This window comes from Babylonia areolata, chromosome 14 (assembly GCF_041734735.1).
Source record: "Babylonia areolata isolate BAREFJ2019XMU chromosome 14, ASM4173473v1, whole genome shotgun sequence".
NCBI lineage: Eukaryota > Metazoa > Mollusca > Gastropoda > Neogastropoda > Buccinidae > Babylonia > Babylonia areolata.
The window spans coordinates 9,445,604-9,461,895 of NC_134889.1; the positions used below are offsets into that span (position 1 = coordinate 9,445,604).

Sequence of the window (16,292 nt, forward strand, 5' to 3'; positions counted from 1 at the left end):
ACTGTATTGTTTAAAAGGTAAAGTCAACACTGGTTTTAGCTTCAGTTATTGGGATGTGCAAAATTCTGGTTGGAGTGCACCACTCAGAAAGGTGCAGTGTACGAAGGTACAGTGGGTGAGATGAAGCCAGGGACACAGCATGGCACATGAAAGGTTGTCTGAAAGCACACTCATACTGAGCACACAGCACATATGGCTGAATTACCGTTCACCAAAACAGAGGAATAGAAACTACTCCTTGAAAACTGGGTGTGAGAAAGATGTTTAGAATTAGCTGTGAGAAAGTGCTGCTAAAATTAGGTATGTTAATAAAGTGGTTGCACAGAATGTGTGACATGGAATGCATAAAATTAGGTGCGAGACAGTGTGCTTAAGATTATGTGTGTTAATAAAGTGGAATGCATGGAATAAGATGCGAGTTGAAGGATGCATAAAATTAGTGTTAATTACATTAGGTGTGTTGATGGACACACAGAATTAGATGGGAGACAGAGATTGAGAGAATGCATAAGATTAGGTGTGAGAAAGGGAATGTATATAATTAGGTGTGAGAAAGGGAGTGTATATAATTAGGTGTGAGAAAGGGAGTGTATATAATTAGGTGTGAGAAAGGGAGTGTATATAATTAGGTGTGAGAAAGGGAGTGTATATGATTAGGTGTGAGAAAGGGAGTGTATAATAGGTGTGAGCAAGAGCCCAAGTGCAAGAGCAACTCAGCAAGCCGCAGTGTGGTCAGTGAAATACCTGTATGGTCAGTGAAATACCTGTGTAATACCTGTGTGGTCAGTGAAATACCCGTGCGGTCAGTGAAATACCTGTATGGTCAGTGAAATACCTGTGTGGTAAAACCTGTGTTGTCAGGGAAATACCTGTGTGGTAAAACCTGTGTTGTCAGGGAAATACCTGTGTGGTAAAACCTGTGTTGTCAGTGAAATATCTGTCTTGTCAGTGAAATACCTGTGTGATCATACCTGTGTTGTGAGTGAAATACCTGTGGTGTCAGTGAAATACCTGTGTGATAATATCTGTGTTGTGAGTGAAATACCTGTGGTGTCAGTGATTCTGTGTTGTGAGTGAAATACCTGTGGTGTCAGTGAAATACCTGTGTGATAATATCTGTGTTGTGAGTGAAACACCTGTGGTGTCAGTGAAATAGCTGTGGTGTATGTGACAGGTGTCAGTGTCCAGAGGGTTACCTGGGCAAGAACTGCAGCCAGCCAGATTTCTGCAAAGACAACAGCTGCCCTGATGGCTCTCGCTGCCAGAGTCTTCAGCGGGGCTTTGAATGTGAGCACATACCAAAAAAAACAACAAAAAAAACAAAACAAAACTGGGGGTGGGGGTGCAGGGCTGTCTGTCATTGTTTTTTGTTTCATGGCATACTTGGTCAGTTTTGCTTGCCAGATCATACTTGGTGATCAAAGCTGTATGTATACATCGTAAAAGGTTAACTCACTCTGGACGATAGAATGCTATAGCGTTCCTGACGTAAGGTAGTGTTTCGGACGACGGAACGCTATAGCGGTTTCGACAGTTTAAAAATTTCCCACGTTTTCCTCATGGGGTAGCATAACAATCGCAGCTACACCGGGCATTGTGAATGTGTCAAGAGTCGAATGGAAAGTTTCTTCATGAGATTTCATAACAACACACTCCACAGCGAGTTCAGGACCCCACACAACAAGCTAATCTGCATATGTATTGAAAATGGCGTCGCAGGCAATACAAGTGGAAGTTTTTGGAGCAAACTAGATCACGAGAGCGGCTTTTACCACTGCTGAAGTGATTGAAATGCTTCAAACTGAAAGTTTCAACATCGACGAGGATTGTGAAGATGTTGAATAAAGTATCTGCAGTGAAGAAAGCTACTGGCAAGTAGGTACTGATAGTGATTCAGCTTCTGAGAGCAGTGAAGAAGGAGGGGGGTGGGCATTGACACGACGTGAGGAGAGGGGTCAGTAGGTCAAGTACAGTGAGTTTCATTCAGTTACTTAATGTTTTGTATTTTTTGTGAATTTTTTGGTGATTTTTTTTTAACAAATGGGTCGTCTGCAGGGAAAAACAAGGGAGAGAACTGTTCGTCTGGAGTGAGTTAAAGGTCCCATTGCTTTTCATGGCAGTCAGGGAAGTGAATTCACATCTACTGTGTCTGGTGCCCGGCATAGGAAGGCGGGGCCAAGTCCTCTCCTTCCGCCATGTTAACCTTCCCCAGCCAACGTGAGACGGCTGTTCACACCTGGATGGAGTGAGGAAACATTGATGGAAAGTGCCTTTCCCAGGCACCCCACTCCGGGCCGAAATGAGGCCTCGAACCCTGATCTCTGGTGAACAGAGAATCAGAAGTCCAGTGTCTGATGTGCCATGGTGCCTCCTTGTACTTGTTCGAATAATGGTGCATAATCCATACTGTATGCACACAGATAGACATGTATTATTATTATGACCAGTTATTCCTAATCTTGAAAATAAGCCCGTGGCGTTTACAGACAGAAAAAAACTGCACCAAAACAACAACAACAACAATAACACACACACACACACACACACACACACACACACATGTAAATATCAAAAGGGATAAATTCCATAATATATGTTTCTCTTTGTGTGTGTGTGTGTGTGTGAGTGTGTGTGCATGTATCTAAATGTGTTTGTGTGTGTGTGTGTGTCTGTGTGTGTGCATACTTGCATGTCTGTTCATATGCATGTATATACCAGTACATGTATGTGTGGGTGTGTGGGCATGAACTTGCTGACCTGAAATCATGTTCTCATAGGCATCAGCATGGCTTCCTTCACTGGAGTGTCTACTCTGGCCACCTACATGTTCACACTGACAGTAACACACACACACACACACACACACACACACACACACACACACACACACACACACTACCCTCCCTACACACACACACACACACACACACACACCCTAACACACACACACACACACACACACACCCTACCCCCTACCCCCTACAGACAGACAGACGCACACACACACCTACTCACCTGAACACATGTCATCACAGGTATCAGCGAGGCATCCTTCAATGACATGTCCAGTCTGGCCACCTACAGGTCCCCCCTGACCCCCTGCAGACCCCCCCTCCTCCACACATCCTACCGCCTACACACACACACACACACACACCAGCTCACCTGAATGCATGTAATTACAGGTATCAGCGTGGTGTCCTTCAATGGGGTGTCCAGCCTGGTCACCTACAGACCCACACTGCCCAGCGGTCTTCCGTCCCAGCGCCTCTCCTTGCACATGCGTACACGCTCCTTCCACGGGGCTGTGATGGAGGTGCGGGCACCAGGGCAACAGAACAACTTCATCAAGGTGTGTGTGGGGTGGGGGGGTAGGGTGTGTTTAACTGTGTTTGTTCTTCAGTTTAACATCTGTCCACATGGTGGGATTTTAAACGGGAAAATAACTCCAAGCACAAAGGAGCGACAATTTAATACAGTGTACATTGCAACCTTAATTAGAACAGATGTCCAACTGGACTGTGAAGCAAGCTCAACGGAATTTTAACCCTAACAGGAAATTACCGGTAACATCTTTAAATGATTTTTTCAGGAAATCTAGGTACAAAATGTTTTGAATCCTCCCATTAAAAAAAACTATATGTGTATCTGAAAGTTGTCCTCCATAGCAACATGCAACTTGTTTGCTATATTTAGTTTTGAGTGTACTTGCCTTAATGTTTGTTGGGTGCAGTGAGGGTAAAACTGAAGGCATTGTGAACACAACATACTTGTTGGGCCCTAGAGGAGGAGGAGAAGGTGGCCGAGTGGTTAATACACTTATCTGCCAGTGCAGTGTCCATGAAGGTCTGGGTTTGATTCCCGCTCTCACAGAAATACACATACACTCAAAGCCTGACTAAGCGCGTTGTGTCGTGCTGCTGATCAGGCATCTGCCTAGCAGATCTGGTGTAGCTTGTGTGGATTGGAGAAACTGAATCTGAAATTTGGGCACTTTCTTGAACTTCAACAATGTCTCTTACAGAGAGATGATAAAGCTGAAAGTATTGTTTTTAGAGATAACAAAGTATTGTTTTATCTTGTACCTTCATCAAGGTGCGAGTGCGGGACGGGTCACTGGAGGTCAATTACCTGCTCAAGTCATACGGCTTTTCCTCCTCTCTACGCATGTTGGAGCCAGTCAACGACGGCCACTGGTACTTCGTAGAGATGGACATCAGCGCCACCAACGCCATGAGCCTCCGCCTCAGTCGCAACGGAACCATCATCGAGGAGGAAGGGCCGGAACAGCTGGACGACACGGTCACTGACCTGTCACGCCTGGTCGAGTCCGGAACGATTCTGGTCGGGGACGTGGCTGACGGGAAGGAGCAGGCATTTGACGGCTGTCTAGAAGAGGTGCGATTGGGCGGGGTGCTTCTCCCATTTATCCTCGAGACCGCCATGCACCAGAACACCGCCGATCAGAAGTTCTCAGCCACTTCCCTTCACCATGTCAAGGCCGGCTGCGAGGGGTCGGACGCATGTCGGGGAAACCTGTGTGTGAACGGAGCGAGGTGTAGGGATGTGTGGAACGACTACGTGTGTGACTGCAGGCCGGGGTACGAGGGGGAGTTCTGTGACAGTAGGGTGAATGAGTGTGACGCTGGGGGCTGTCTGAACGGAGGGGTGTGTCTCGACGGTGTAGGGGATTACACGTGTGTGTGTCCTGCTGCCTTCACTGGGAGGAGGTGAGTAGAGGGAGGTGGGGGAGGGGGTTGGTGTGTTTTTTGTGTGTACATGTGTTTTTTGTCTGTATGCGTTTTGTGAGTGTGTGTGTGTGTTTTGTTGTGTGTATTTGTTTTCAGTATGTGATTTTGTGTGTATGTGTTTGTATCTTTTATTTATTTATTTATTTTAGGAATGCATGTTTTTTATGTGTATGTGTGTTTATTTGTGCTTCTTTCTTCTTTTTCTCTGTTTTTTTTTTTCTTCTTCTTTTTGCTCCATCTGTCCCTCAGTCCTCTTCACCCCCCATTTTTATTTTTCCATTCATGCACAGTTGGTGGTCTGTTAGCTCATAGATTTGTGGCCAACCTCTCTGCAAGTCTTAGTGTGCATTGTTTGCACTCCTTTTGGGTTGTTTTTATTTCTCTAGTGTACGTTTGGTCTGGCTGCCTGTCTGCCTCATCCTCTGTGTGTCTCTCTGTCTCTGTCTCTCTCTGTGTCTCTCTGTGTGTCTCTCTGTCTCTGTCTCTCTCTGTGTCTCTCTGTGTGTCTCTCTGTCTCTGTCTCTCTCTGTGTCTCTCTGTTTGTCTCTCTGTCTCTGTCTATTAATATCTTTTTCTCTTTCCATCTCGCTCATTCATTGCTGCTTCAAATTTTCCATGATGGTTAAGAAGTGAATCTCAGAGAGGCTGATATGATGCTATACATTTTAAAGTATGATCAAGAAAATGTGTTTACATGATGAGAACCATGTCCTCCTCAAACTCTGCTTCGATGGGCACTTTCAATCTGAGGGTCCCGGGTTTGAATCTTGGTAACAGCGCCTGGTAGGTAAAGGGTGGAGATTTTTTTCGATCTTCCAGGTCAACATATATGCAGACCTGCTTGTGCCTGAACCCCTTCATGTGTATATGCAAGCAGAAAATCAAATACGCACGTTAAAGATCCTTTAATCCATGTCAGCATTCGGTGGGTTATGGAAACAAGAACATACCCAGCATACAGCCCCCCCAACCCCCAAAAACTGAGTATTGCTGCCTACATGGCGGGGTAAAAATAGTCATACAAGTAAAGTGAATGTGGGAATTGCAGCCCACGAACGAAGAACAAGAAACTGTGTTTCTTGCACCTTCCCCTCTTACACACTCTAAGCGTGGTTCAGAATCGGCACTGTTTCTATCATCTCTGAAACGACTCTGACAGTGTCTTTGTTAGTGGTATCATTCATTAGTTAGCGTTGTGACCTCTTCTGCATCCTAGAGCATTCTATCATTCTTGGTTCATGAAGATGCAACTAAAAATGTCATTAGAAAAAAAGAAAGAATGAATGAACTGATGAAAATCAACACACATCGAATGGATGAAAATCAACGCCTTTGTGATTCAGCTATCCATGAACGGTTCAGCTAAGCAGGCAGATTTTACAGGATGAGAATGAACCAAACTGGAATAGTGCTTGCTACGAGAATACTGACCCCAGGTCTACAGGGAAAGTACAAATTATTTTGTACCTGGAAGAGAATAAGGTGGAGTCACATAGTACAGACTAGCCCATTTGCTGAACGGCATCAGTGAAGCAAAGAGGCTGCAGTTAATATTTTGAACAGAGTGGCCTCATGGAAGAAATGCGAACTACACAATATACAGTCCTGAAGCAAAGTGATAGTGAGGACATGGCATGGCAAAGTATGAATTGTCACCACAAGCTCTTTATGTGGATGTTATGTTGAATCCGAATGTATCATAGAAAAGGGTTTTTTGTCTCTCTTCTTTTATTTCACACTCACAGCCTGTGTGCAGTATTTCATCAAGAAATTCTATCAAACATTTCCTGTCTGGATGTTAGAGAACAGCTTCTTTTGCACAATTTCATCCTATTTTCCCTTGATTTTTTGTTTTTTACTCCCATGTGCAAACAAAGTGGGTCTGTATAATCACCCGATCCCAGTAATAACCAAGGTGGTAGTCTACAATATTCCCCCATTGCTGCAGTGATACTTCAAAAAGAAAAGAACTGCTTATTTACAATTACATGCATGATTTTGATCGGGATTTTTTCCCATCAGCCGCACGTGTTTTCTTTCAAGTGTGACACAGACCTCAAGGACAACCTCGTCAGATATGCGTTGAGATCAACAGATCACACTTTGCTTCTAGGTAAACTGGAAAATGATCTCCTTCCTCAACCAGTGTGCACCTTGTCATGAAGGAAGTTATTGTACTTGCCGAATGGATGGAAAACAGACATAGATTACAACATGAAATGACACAAACAAGTTTCAAAGCTGGGATCATAGAGTGCATAGTTTCACAGTGTTGTGAGTGTACATGCATGTTGATGATTTATCTGTTGGAAGTGGATGGCCATACACATGTGTGCACTCACACACCATGCATGTATGTGTGCACACTAACACATGTATGCACATAGACATGTATGCATACTCATACACACACACACATGTGCAGACAGACAGACATCCCCGACCCCCCACACACACACACATGCATGCACATGCACATGCTCTTCCCCATGCCTGGACCACTTGTTTTAAATGGACAGAAATGACCATTTCAGTTGGTATAGTAAGTCTGTGTATTGTACGACTTAACAACTGCGCAGACTGCCAAACATACAGAATAAAACAAACAAGGAATCAAAATAAAAGACACCAGTTGAAAAGAACTGAACACAGTTCTTCAGAGTGGTCAGAACTGACATGTATGCTGCTGAAGAAAATATTTATGATATTCCCAAGTCTATGTTGTATCTTGTCTGGCTGTGAAGTGAATAGTTTAACAATGGTTCATTTGAAGAAATATGTTGCGCTGTTTATTTCAAAATGCTTTCAGTAATTCTTTGGGCATTAATCCTGGGCTAATCCACAGTTTGAAAATCTTTGTTTCAACAAATTCAAATATGATGTTAATAGTTTTTGCACACACTGCATGTGTGTGTGTGTGTGTGTGTGTGTGCGCATGTGTGCGCGCACGCACGTGTGTGTCTCAAATGTGTATCTGTTTGTATATATATATGTGATTGTGTGTGTGTGTGTGTGTGTGCGCGCGCGCATGTGCGTGTGTGTGTGTGTCTCAAGTGCGTATCTGTTTTTATATATATGTGATTGTGTGTGTGCGCACGCGCGCGCGTGTGTGTGTGTCTCAAATGTGTATCTGTTTGTATATATATGTGATTGTGTGTGTGTGTGTGTGTGTGTGTGTGTGTGTGCGCGCGCGCACGCGCGCATGTGTCTCAAATGCGTATCTGTTTGTATATATATGTGATTGTGTGTGTGTGTGTGAGAGAGAGAAAGGTGCTGTGTTTCATGTTACAGCCGAAACGTCGTCAGTGGCATTGTGTTATTGATTGGCCAGGGGATTTCTGGGGTTTTAGGTGTGCAGATGTGCGTCACGGCTGTCCACATAATCAGCTTAGCATTCAGGCAACTCTCTGTATACATACAGACAGTACTATGGGGAGTGGTGTGCATGAGTGTTGGGCATTGGGAGGATGAGTTGGGGGGTGGGGGGGGAGAGGTGGGGGTGTGATCAGAGAGGATGTGGGAGGGTTGGGGGGGGTGGGGGGGAAGGATCCGAGGAAGAGAAATGATGGGGGAAATTCTGTCTCAGAAATAGTAAGTGTGGTGTGTGGGTTGGTGTACTGGAATTTCTGTCTTAGACGAGAGAGAGAGAGAGAGAGTGTGTGTGTGTGTGTACTGAGAGACAGACAGAGAGAGAGAGAGAGAGAGAGAGTTTGTGTGTGTGAATAGAATAGAATATATTTTATTGTCATGAAACCTTAAAGTTTATAAGACACAAGTGCAATGGTAAATAAATGAATGAAAAATACACAATTAATTCATCAATTAGCGCAGTAAATTGGAACAGCATTCATAAACAAATTTTCATAATCTTGTTTGTATATATATTCATCATCTGTTAGCATCAACTGACTGGGAATATTTCCTGTTATTCAAATTTTGAATATATTTGAATATCTTTTAAAAATTGTGTGTGTGTGTGTGTGTGTGGTGTGTGTGTGTGTGTGTGTGTGTGTGTGTGTGTGTGTGTGTGTGTGTGTGTGCTGGAATTTCTGTCTTTGAGAGTGTGTAGGTGTGAGTACTGGAATGTTTGTCTTTTAGACAAAAGAGTGTGGGTTTTTGTATGGGAATTTTGTCCTGGGCAAGTAAGAGAAAGATGAGTGTTGGTGTGTGCATTTGAATTTTTGTCACAGAGAGAGAATAAGTGGTGTGTCTGTGTCTGTGTGTCTTTGGGTCATAGAATTAAGTGTGTGCAGGAGCAAACAGGAAAAAAAAAGAAAGCGTATTGGTTATTACTTATAATTATATATATATACATTCTGTGTCAGTTCATGTGTGTGTAGTGATACTGTAACTTTCTGCAGAGAGGAGAAAAAGTTCTAGTTCTGTTCGGGACAATACATAATATCTTGCTGATGATAACAAAATTGTTTCAAGATAGTTATTTCTAGATTTCAATTTCAGCCTTTTACATCCAGCCACAGCTCTTTATATTAGCCCAGTCAGTGATTTGTTGTAATGCTTGTGGACTGTTAAAACCTGTTGGCTGTGCTAGAAATTTCCTCATTTCAGTCACTCTCTTTGTTTCTGCCTTTTTTCTTTCTTCACTGTTGTCTCATTTTTCTGCCTTCCCAGTCCATTCCCCTTTCTTTTTTCAAGCAAGCCTTGACGCTTTTTTTCTCTTTTCCAGTCTGTGATGTACTATCTGTGCTGTTTTGCTCTGGCGATTAGGTAGTGAGATGTAAACACTGAGATGGGCACTAGCTGCCCATTCTGCAGTGTTATTTGCCTAGTATATGGCCTTTTTTATGTATTTTTTGTTTGGCTTTGAAGTATTATTTTTTCCTTTTTTATAATTTTTTGTAATCTGGGGATAGATTAAGCGGAAGGGCTGGCATCCTCAGCATGGCCTAGTCTTGTTTGCCAAGAGGAGCGAAATGGGTTGGGATACTGTGTTATGAACTGTGTTTTGTTGGTTTGTCTTAGTGGTTTTTTTGTTGTTGTTTTGTTTTTTTGTAGATGTGACAGTTTTGTGTTGACGTGGTTGAGCATTTGTATGGTTTGGCAGTCCTGATATGGCCCTGTGCAGTCAGATGGACAATGAGCAACAAGAATAAGAATAAGAACCTGTTGGCTGATGCCCTTAACCCATTCAACCTGGACAGTTTACAGCCTCAGCAGACTTCCGTGCTGTACTGATGCGGAAATACACACAGAAAATATACTTTGTTTCCTCCCAAATCATGTGTGGACACATCCAGAAATACTGTAGAAGTTGTGTGGACACATCCAGAAATACTGTGGAAGTTGTGTGGACACATCCAGAAATACTGTGGAAGTTGTGTGGACACATCCAGAAATACTGTGGACACATCCAGAACATCCAGAAATACTGTGGACACATCCAGAAATACTGTGGAAGTTGTGTGGACACATCCAGAAATACTGTGGACACATCCAGAAATACTGTAGAAGTTGTGTGGACACATCCAGAAATACTGAAGTTGTGTGGACACATCCAGAAATATTGTAGAAGTTGTGTGGACACATCCAGAAATACTGTAGAAGTTGTGTGGACACATCCAGAAATACTGTGGACACATCCAGAAATACTGTAGAAGTTGTGTGGACACATCCAGAAATACTGTAGAAGTTGTGTGGACACATCCAGAAATACTGTGGACACATCCAGAAATACTGTAGAAGTTGTGTGGACACATCCAGAAATACTGTGGACACATCCAGAAATACTGTAGGTAGAAGTGTGGACACATCCAGAAATACTGTAGAAGTTGTGTGGACACATCCAGAAATACTGTGGACACATCCAGAAATACTGTAGGTAGAAGTGTGGACACATCCAGAAATACTGTAGAAGTTGTGTGGACACATCCAGAAATACTGTGGACACATCCAGAAATACTGTAGGTAGAAGTGTGGACACATCCAGAAATACTGTGGACACATCCAGAAATACTGTAGGTAGAAGTGTGGACACATCCAGAAATACTGTAGAAGTTGTGTGGACACATCCAGAAATACTGTGGACACATCCAGAAATACTGTAGGTAGAAGTGTGGACACATCCAGAAATACTGTGGACACATCCAAAAATACTGTAGAAGTTGTGTGGACACGTCCAGAAATACTGTGGACACATCCAGAAATACTGAAGTTGTGTGAACACATCCAGAAATACTGTGGACACATCCAGAAATACTGAAGTTGTGTGAACACATCCAGAAATACTGTAGAAGTTAGTTCCCTTTCTTTGCTATTTCTTTGCTATTTTTATTTATTTATTTTTATTTTTGTTATTTAATTTATTTTTATTAAAAAAAAATATATATATTATTATTATTATTATTATTTTTTTTCTCAAGGCCTAAGTGTGTTGGGTTACGCTGCTGGTCAGGCATCTGCTTGGCAGAGGTGGTGCAGTGTATATGGATTTGATCGAACGCAGTGACGCCTCCTTGAGCTACTGATTCTGATACATGTACTGATAGTGATACTGCTGTTGATACAAGTGTAGAATTGTGATAACTGTTTTCATGAGACAAATTTTGATGCCAGAGCAGTGCCTGGGCACACTGAGATCGAGTTGTTGAGGTCAAGTTGTTCAGAGCTGTGGTCTTGCTCCAAAGATGGTGGTGTGGTTCGAGGGGTGGGGTCCTGAATTTATTGTGATTCATTATGGTATCTGTGTGTGTGTGTGTGTGTGTGTGCATTAGAACGTGTTCAGTCTGTTTGAATAATTTTGATGTTGTTCTTGTTGTCATGATCAAAGAATTTTTTTTTATACTGTGTACAGTAATCATTTTGTTCAAGTTAAAAAAAAATTGCCTGTATTTGTTGTTGTTGTTTTAGATAAAATGTTAACTCCGTGTCAATGATCTTTTTATTTTGCTTTTTAAGACAAAATCAGAAGACTGCTATGACAAATTATAATAATTTCATGCAGCTTTTAAAAAAAATTGTTAAAAAGTCAAATCACAAAGTTTCCATCTTAAAAAAAAAAATCCAAATAAAGCTGCAGTCATGTGAAGTAACATCCCATAATTATCAAATTTTATTTGTGTATTGAGGAGGGTGTGATTCTGCAGAGAACTAATCCAAATAATGAAAATTATGTATAATGATTATGAGCTGTTGAAAATCTGCAAAAATCAAAAGACATAGAATTAAAAAGAAAGAAAGAAAAAACTTGGAGCCTACCAGGGGAGACAAAAATGAACAACTTTTTTTGTTTTTTTATCTCCCTGCACAGTCATCACATGTTGAATGGAAAGCTGTAAGTGTGAGAGAAACAGGAAGGGAGAGTGCTGTTTCATTCTGTTGTGGACGTCCTTTTGTTTAAAGTGCACTGCAATTCTTGTGTTTTTTGGGTTTTTTTTTTCTTTTTCCTGTTTTAAAAGCTTATCAAGAATGAGTATTAAAAAAAAAAGTTTTTTAAATGACCCCACCCCCACCCCCCTCTCATCCCCCCATACACATTGTAACATATATATATATACACAATTGCACGTGCTCAGTTCATCAATTACTCAAGGAGGCATCACAGCATTTGAGTAAATCCACAATTTTTATCTGATACATCGGCTAAGCAGATGGCTGACCAGCAGTGTAACCTAACACACAGTCAGACCTTGACGGGGGAGATCAAAGATACATACACGGATGAATAGAAGTCATCAAATTAATGATTGAATAAATTGGAATAAATGATTAGATAAATCTATATTTTAAAAAAAAGAAGAAGAAAATAAATGTCAGCAAATAGATAAAGAAATATAATAGATAAATAGATAAAGGAATAAAATGAAATGTTTGAATAAAACACACACACACACACACACACACACACACACACACACACATGCACACTCATTCTCTCTGTGTCTCTCTCTGTTTCTCTGTCTCGGTTTATCTCTCTCTCTCTCTCTCTCTCCCTGTCTCTCCCTCTCTCTCTCTCTGTCTCTCTGTGTGTCACTGTCTCTGTCTCTGTCTGTCTGTCTGTCAGTCTGTCTCTTTCTCTCTCTGCCTCTCTGTGTGTCTCTGTCTGTCTGTCTGTCTGTCAGTCTGTCTTTCTCTTTCTCTCTCTGTCTCTCTCTCGCCCACAGATACAGTGACCTTTCTCACAGTCCTTTGCCAGGGCTGAGCGGACAGCGGGACCCACTCCTCAGTCCTGTCTCTTGAGCAAACAAATAGAAAGAACAAGGGACTTGTCTGACTTCAAATTGTTGTGGTTTGAGCCCCTCCCTGTGTGTTGGATGTGTGGAGCAAACAGCAGAAAATTTGTCAAGGCGCCTCACAGCAAACACTGGCACTTTGGACAAAGTTTGAAGTGATGGGAGAACCTGCAGAAAACTGGGACTGAAGAGGGGAGGGGGTTGGGAAGGATGCTGCTGGATGTGTGTGTGTGTGTGTGTGTTTGTGCACACGCACATGTTTGTGTGTGTCTGTCTGTGTGCATTTGTATGTGCGTGTGTGTGGTATTCACATTGTCTGTCTGTCTGCCTGTATCTCTGTGTGTGTGTCTGTTTCAGTGTCTGTCTGTATCTCTGTGTCTCTGTGTGTCTGTCTGTATGTTGTAGTTTTTTTAGGTTTGGTGGTGGTTGTTGTTGTTGTTGTGTGTGTGTGCGTGCGTGTGTTCACTTTTCAGTGCATTCTTGACGCTAATGTTCTCTCTGCTCCTGTTGTCCTCCAGTGCTTCAAAATTGTGTTGAGAATTTATTTATGTAATATTAAGAGTTAAGATGTAGAATAAAAGCTTCATGTTTATATATCAAATATATGGGATGCATAGAAGTAAGCCTTTTTTTCTCCAGATAAAGTTATGAAATTGTAAACAAGAATGAGCATCACAAACTTGTGCTTTTTGATATACTTGTTTCTTCAGATTATCTTCATGATTTTTACTTCTTTTATTGTGAGGTTGAACAGTGGAAACTGTTCTGAATGAAGGAAAGAGAAAAAGACATGAAAACAGTCCCAGTTTGCATTGTGCAAGTGCATGTTTGAGTGTATGTTTGTGCATTCAGTGTTGTACGCATCCTTACATGTGAGACATTTCTAAAAAAATGTGTGTGTGTGTGTGTGTGTGTGTACAAATGTACAGCTAAAGCACTTTAAGCTTTCGTGTGAGTTGTGCTGTCTAGATAGTGTGTGTGGCAGGGTGTGGGTGGGGTGGGGGGTTAGTGCGTGTGACTCTGTGTGGGGTGGGGGGGAGGGAGTGGGAAGTGTGTGTCACTGTGAGGGGGAGGGGGGACAGGGGCGGTAAGGTGTGTGTGTGGAGGGGGGGGGGGCGAGGGGAAGACCGGGGGTGGGGGTGGGGGGTTGTATGTGTGCGTCGTCGTGTGTGAGTGTGTATGATTTAGGGATAGTATATTGATCGGTGACTTGGGAGTTTGTGTCGAAGAAAACTTACCTAACTAGCAAGTAGATGCCCGCTGTGACACACCTTTTACCGTACAGTTCCCCAGAAATTCCTTTCTTCTCCAGTCCATTGAAGATTTCTATACAGCTGTGCTTTGTAATAGAGCGAAATTCCATGGGGCTTGAAACGTATAGCGTGTGCGTCTTATGGAGGAAAAAAAATCGCAGTGTCCCAACCCCACGGCGGGCCTCACGGCATGTTCTTCGCGCAGCTTTTCACGGGGAAGACTGCCGTGTGGGTGACAACACTGTAATACACGTCTCGGTGGAGGCCTTGTCAAGGGTGGGGACAGAAATATGTTGTGTGTGTGTGTCGTACATGCTCAGGTGTGACAGTCTGCCCCGACACTTTTTTTTTCTCTCTTTTCTTTTTAAGATCAAGCGAAGCAGACGACACATAAGCAGTGGGAGAGAGAGGAGGGGGAGGAAAGGAATGAAGCGATAACACACTACTGAGAAAGCGGATCTTTGGAGAAGTGTGTAGTCGTCTGTGTGAGTCCGTCTTTTGGGGCGGGGGAAAAAAAGAAGAAAAATTCGGGGTTTCTTTTTGTGGTTATTGCGTGTTTGTGTTATAGCCCTGTGCATGTTCGATTCTTTTGTTGACCGGGACCAGTGATCGGACTGCATGAGAATCGAGCCGTCGACTTGGGATATGATATAATGTTTTGCCGGGCCGTAGGCCTGCACAAGTACCCGTGGGACTGTTCTTTCAGATGTGAGACGTCTCAATTTTTTTTTTCTACATGATTATTTTATTTCACGGATCCCAACAGTCATCTGTGGAAATACTTCTACCAACGGTGGACGGTGTGTGAATCAGTCTTGGGACATTTCGTTGCGTTCAGATTCTTCAAGTTTTTATGGAGTGATTGTTTTCTCGTTGGTTGCAACTGCGTGTTTCTTAAAAAAAAAAAAAAAAAAAAAAAGGAAATTTTTTTTTATATTTTTTATCGATTTACATTTTTTATTATTATTGTTGTTGTGTGGTGTTGTCGCATGTGTTATTCTTGCTTATGAAGCGGAAAATTTGCAAAAAATGTGACCGTATGACTGACATGATTGCGAAATAACATACATATTTCAGTGAAAACCACATGATACGAGGAAAGTAGGAACTCAGTCGTATTTGTCACTACGGTTGTCAGCGAATAGTACGGAAACTTGTGGTGAATAGACAGAGAGAGAAGAAATTAATTTTTACGTGCGTGTTAAATCTCAGGATAAGGGGCGCTGACTTCATTATAGTGTGTAGGGACAAATCGAGCAGGTGGCGGTTTGTTGTCTGCAGAATCATTGATACAGTTAATCAGTCGGCAATCAGTGGTTTGATCAACAGTGGGTCAATCAATATATCAAGAATAATGAGATCGATCTTTTGCACAGAGGCGTTATTTATGTTTGAGGTGGGAAGGGTCTGTAGGTAGAAGGTCTATCTATATATTTCGTTTCTTTAAAAACTGTTTTGATTAGTCTCTCGTGAAATGTGTTCGCAGATCAGCAGGTGTCTTATCTTTCTTACATCATGTCCTTTTTTCTACTATTTCTCTTTTGTTATTTTTGACTGTTAGCATGTTAAACTGAATTAGCATGTCTGATGCAGAATGATGTTAGTATCACTGATTAAAGTATCTGGTTGCAGAATGGAACTTTTTTTCCCCTTTTTACTCTGTTTATTTTGTTAAGTACAAATGTTTTGCAAATGCATAGGTTCATAAATACTTTAAACACACACACACACACACACACACACACACGGGGGATGGGAGGGAGGGGGGGGGGACTCAGCCTGGATATTTAATATAATAATATACTAATAAGTTTACCTACACTGCACCTAATCAAATGAATTTCGCTGTGACGACTTTACAGAACAATAATTTCAGTGAGCAATGCACAGAACAAGTGCTCGAATTTCTTTAAGATATATAAGAAACACTTAAATCTTTTCACTTAGTTATCATTAACAGCAAACAACAAAACAGATAGTCAGACAGAAAGACACATACACACATACACACACACACATACGCACACACACACACACACACGCACACACACACACACAATATGTATAGGTATACTATCAATGAACATTCACGCAAATTT

At 42.1% G+C, this 16,292-nt stretch overlaps 1 protein-coding gene across 1 annotated transcript in view; it reads left to right on the forward strand.

Annotated features, from left to right (window-relative positions):
• Positions 1-16,292, forward strand: part of LOC143289429 (uncharacterized) — a 159,706-nt gene that overhangs the window by 104,287 nt on the left and 39,127 nt on the right. The window contains exons 22-25 of the mRNA XM_076598393.1: positions 1,175-1,287; positions 3,186-3,363; positions 4,068-4,730; positions 11,325-11,401. Of these exons, the coding sequence (XP_076454508.1) occupies positions 1,175-1,287; positions 3,186-3,363; positions 4,068-4,730; positions 11,325-11,401 (1,031 nt within the window). The remainder of the gene's footprint in view (positions 1-1,174; positions 1,288-3,185; positions 3,364-4,067; positions 4,731-11,324; positions 11,402-16,292) is intronic.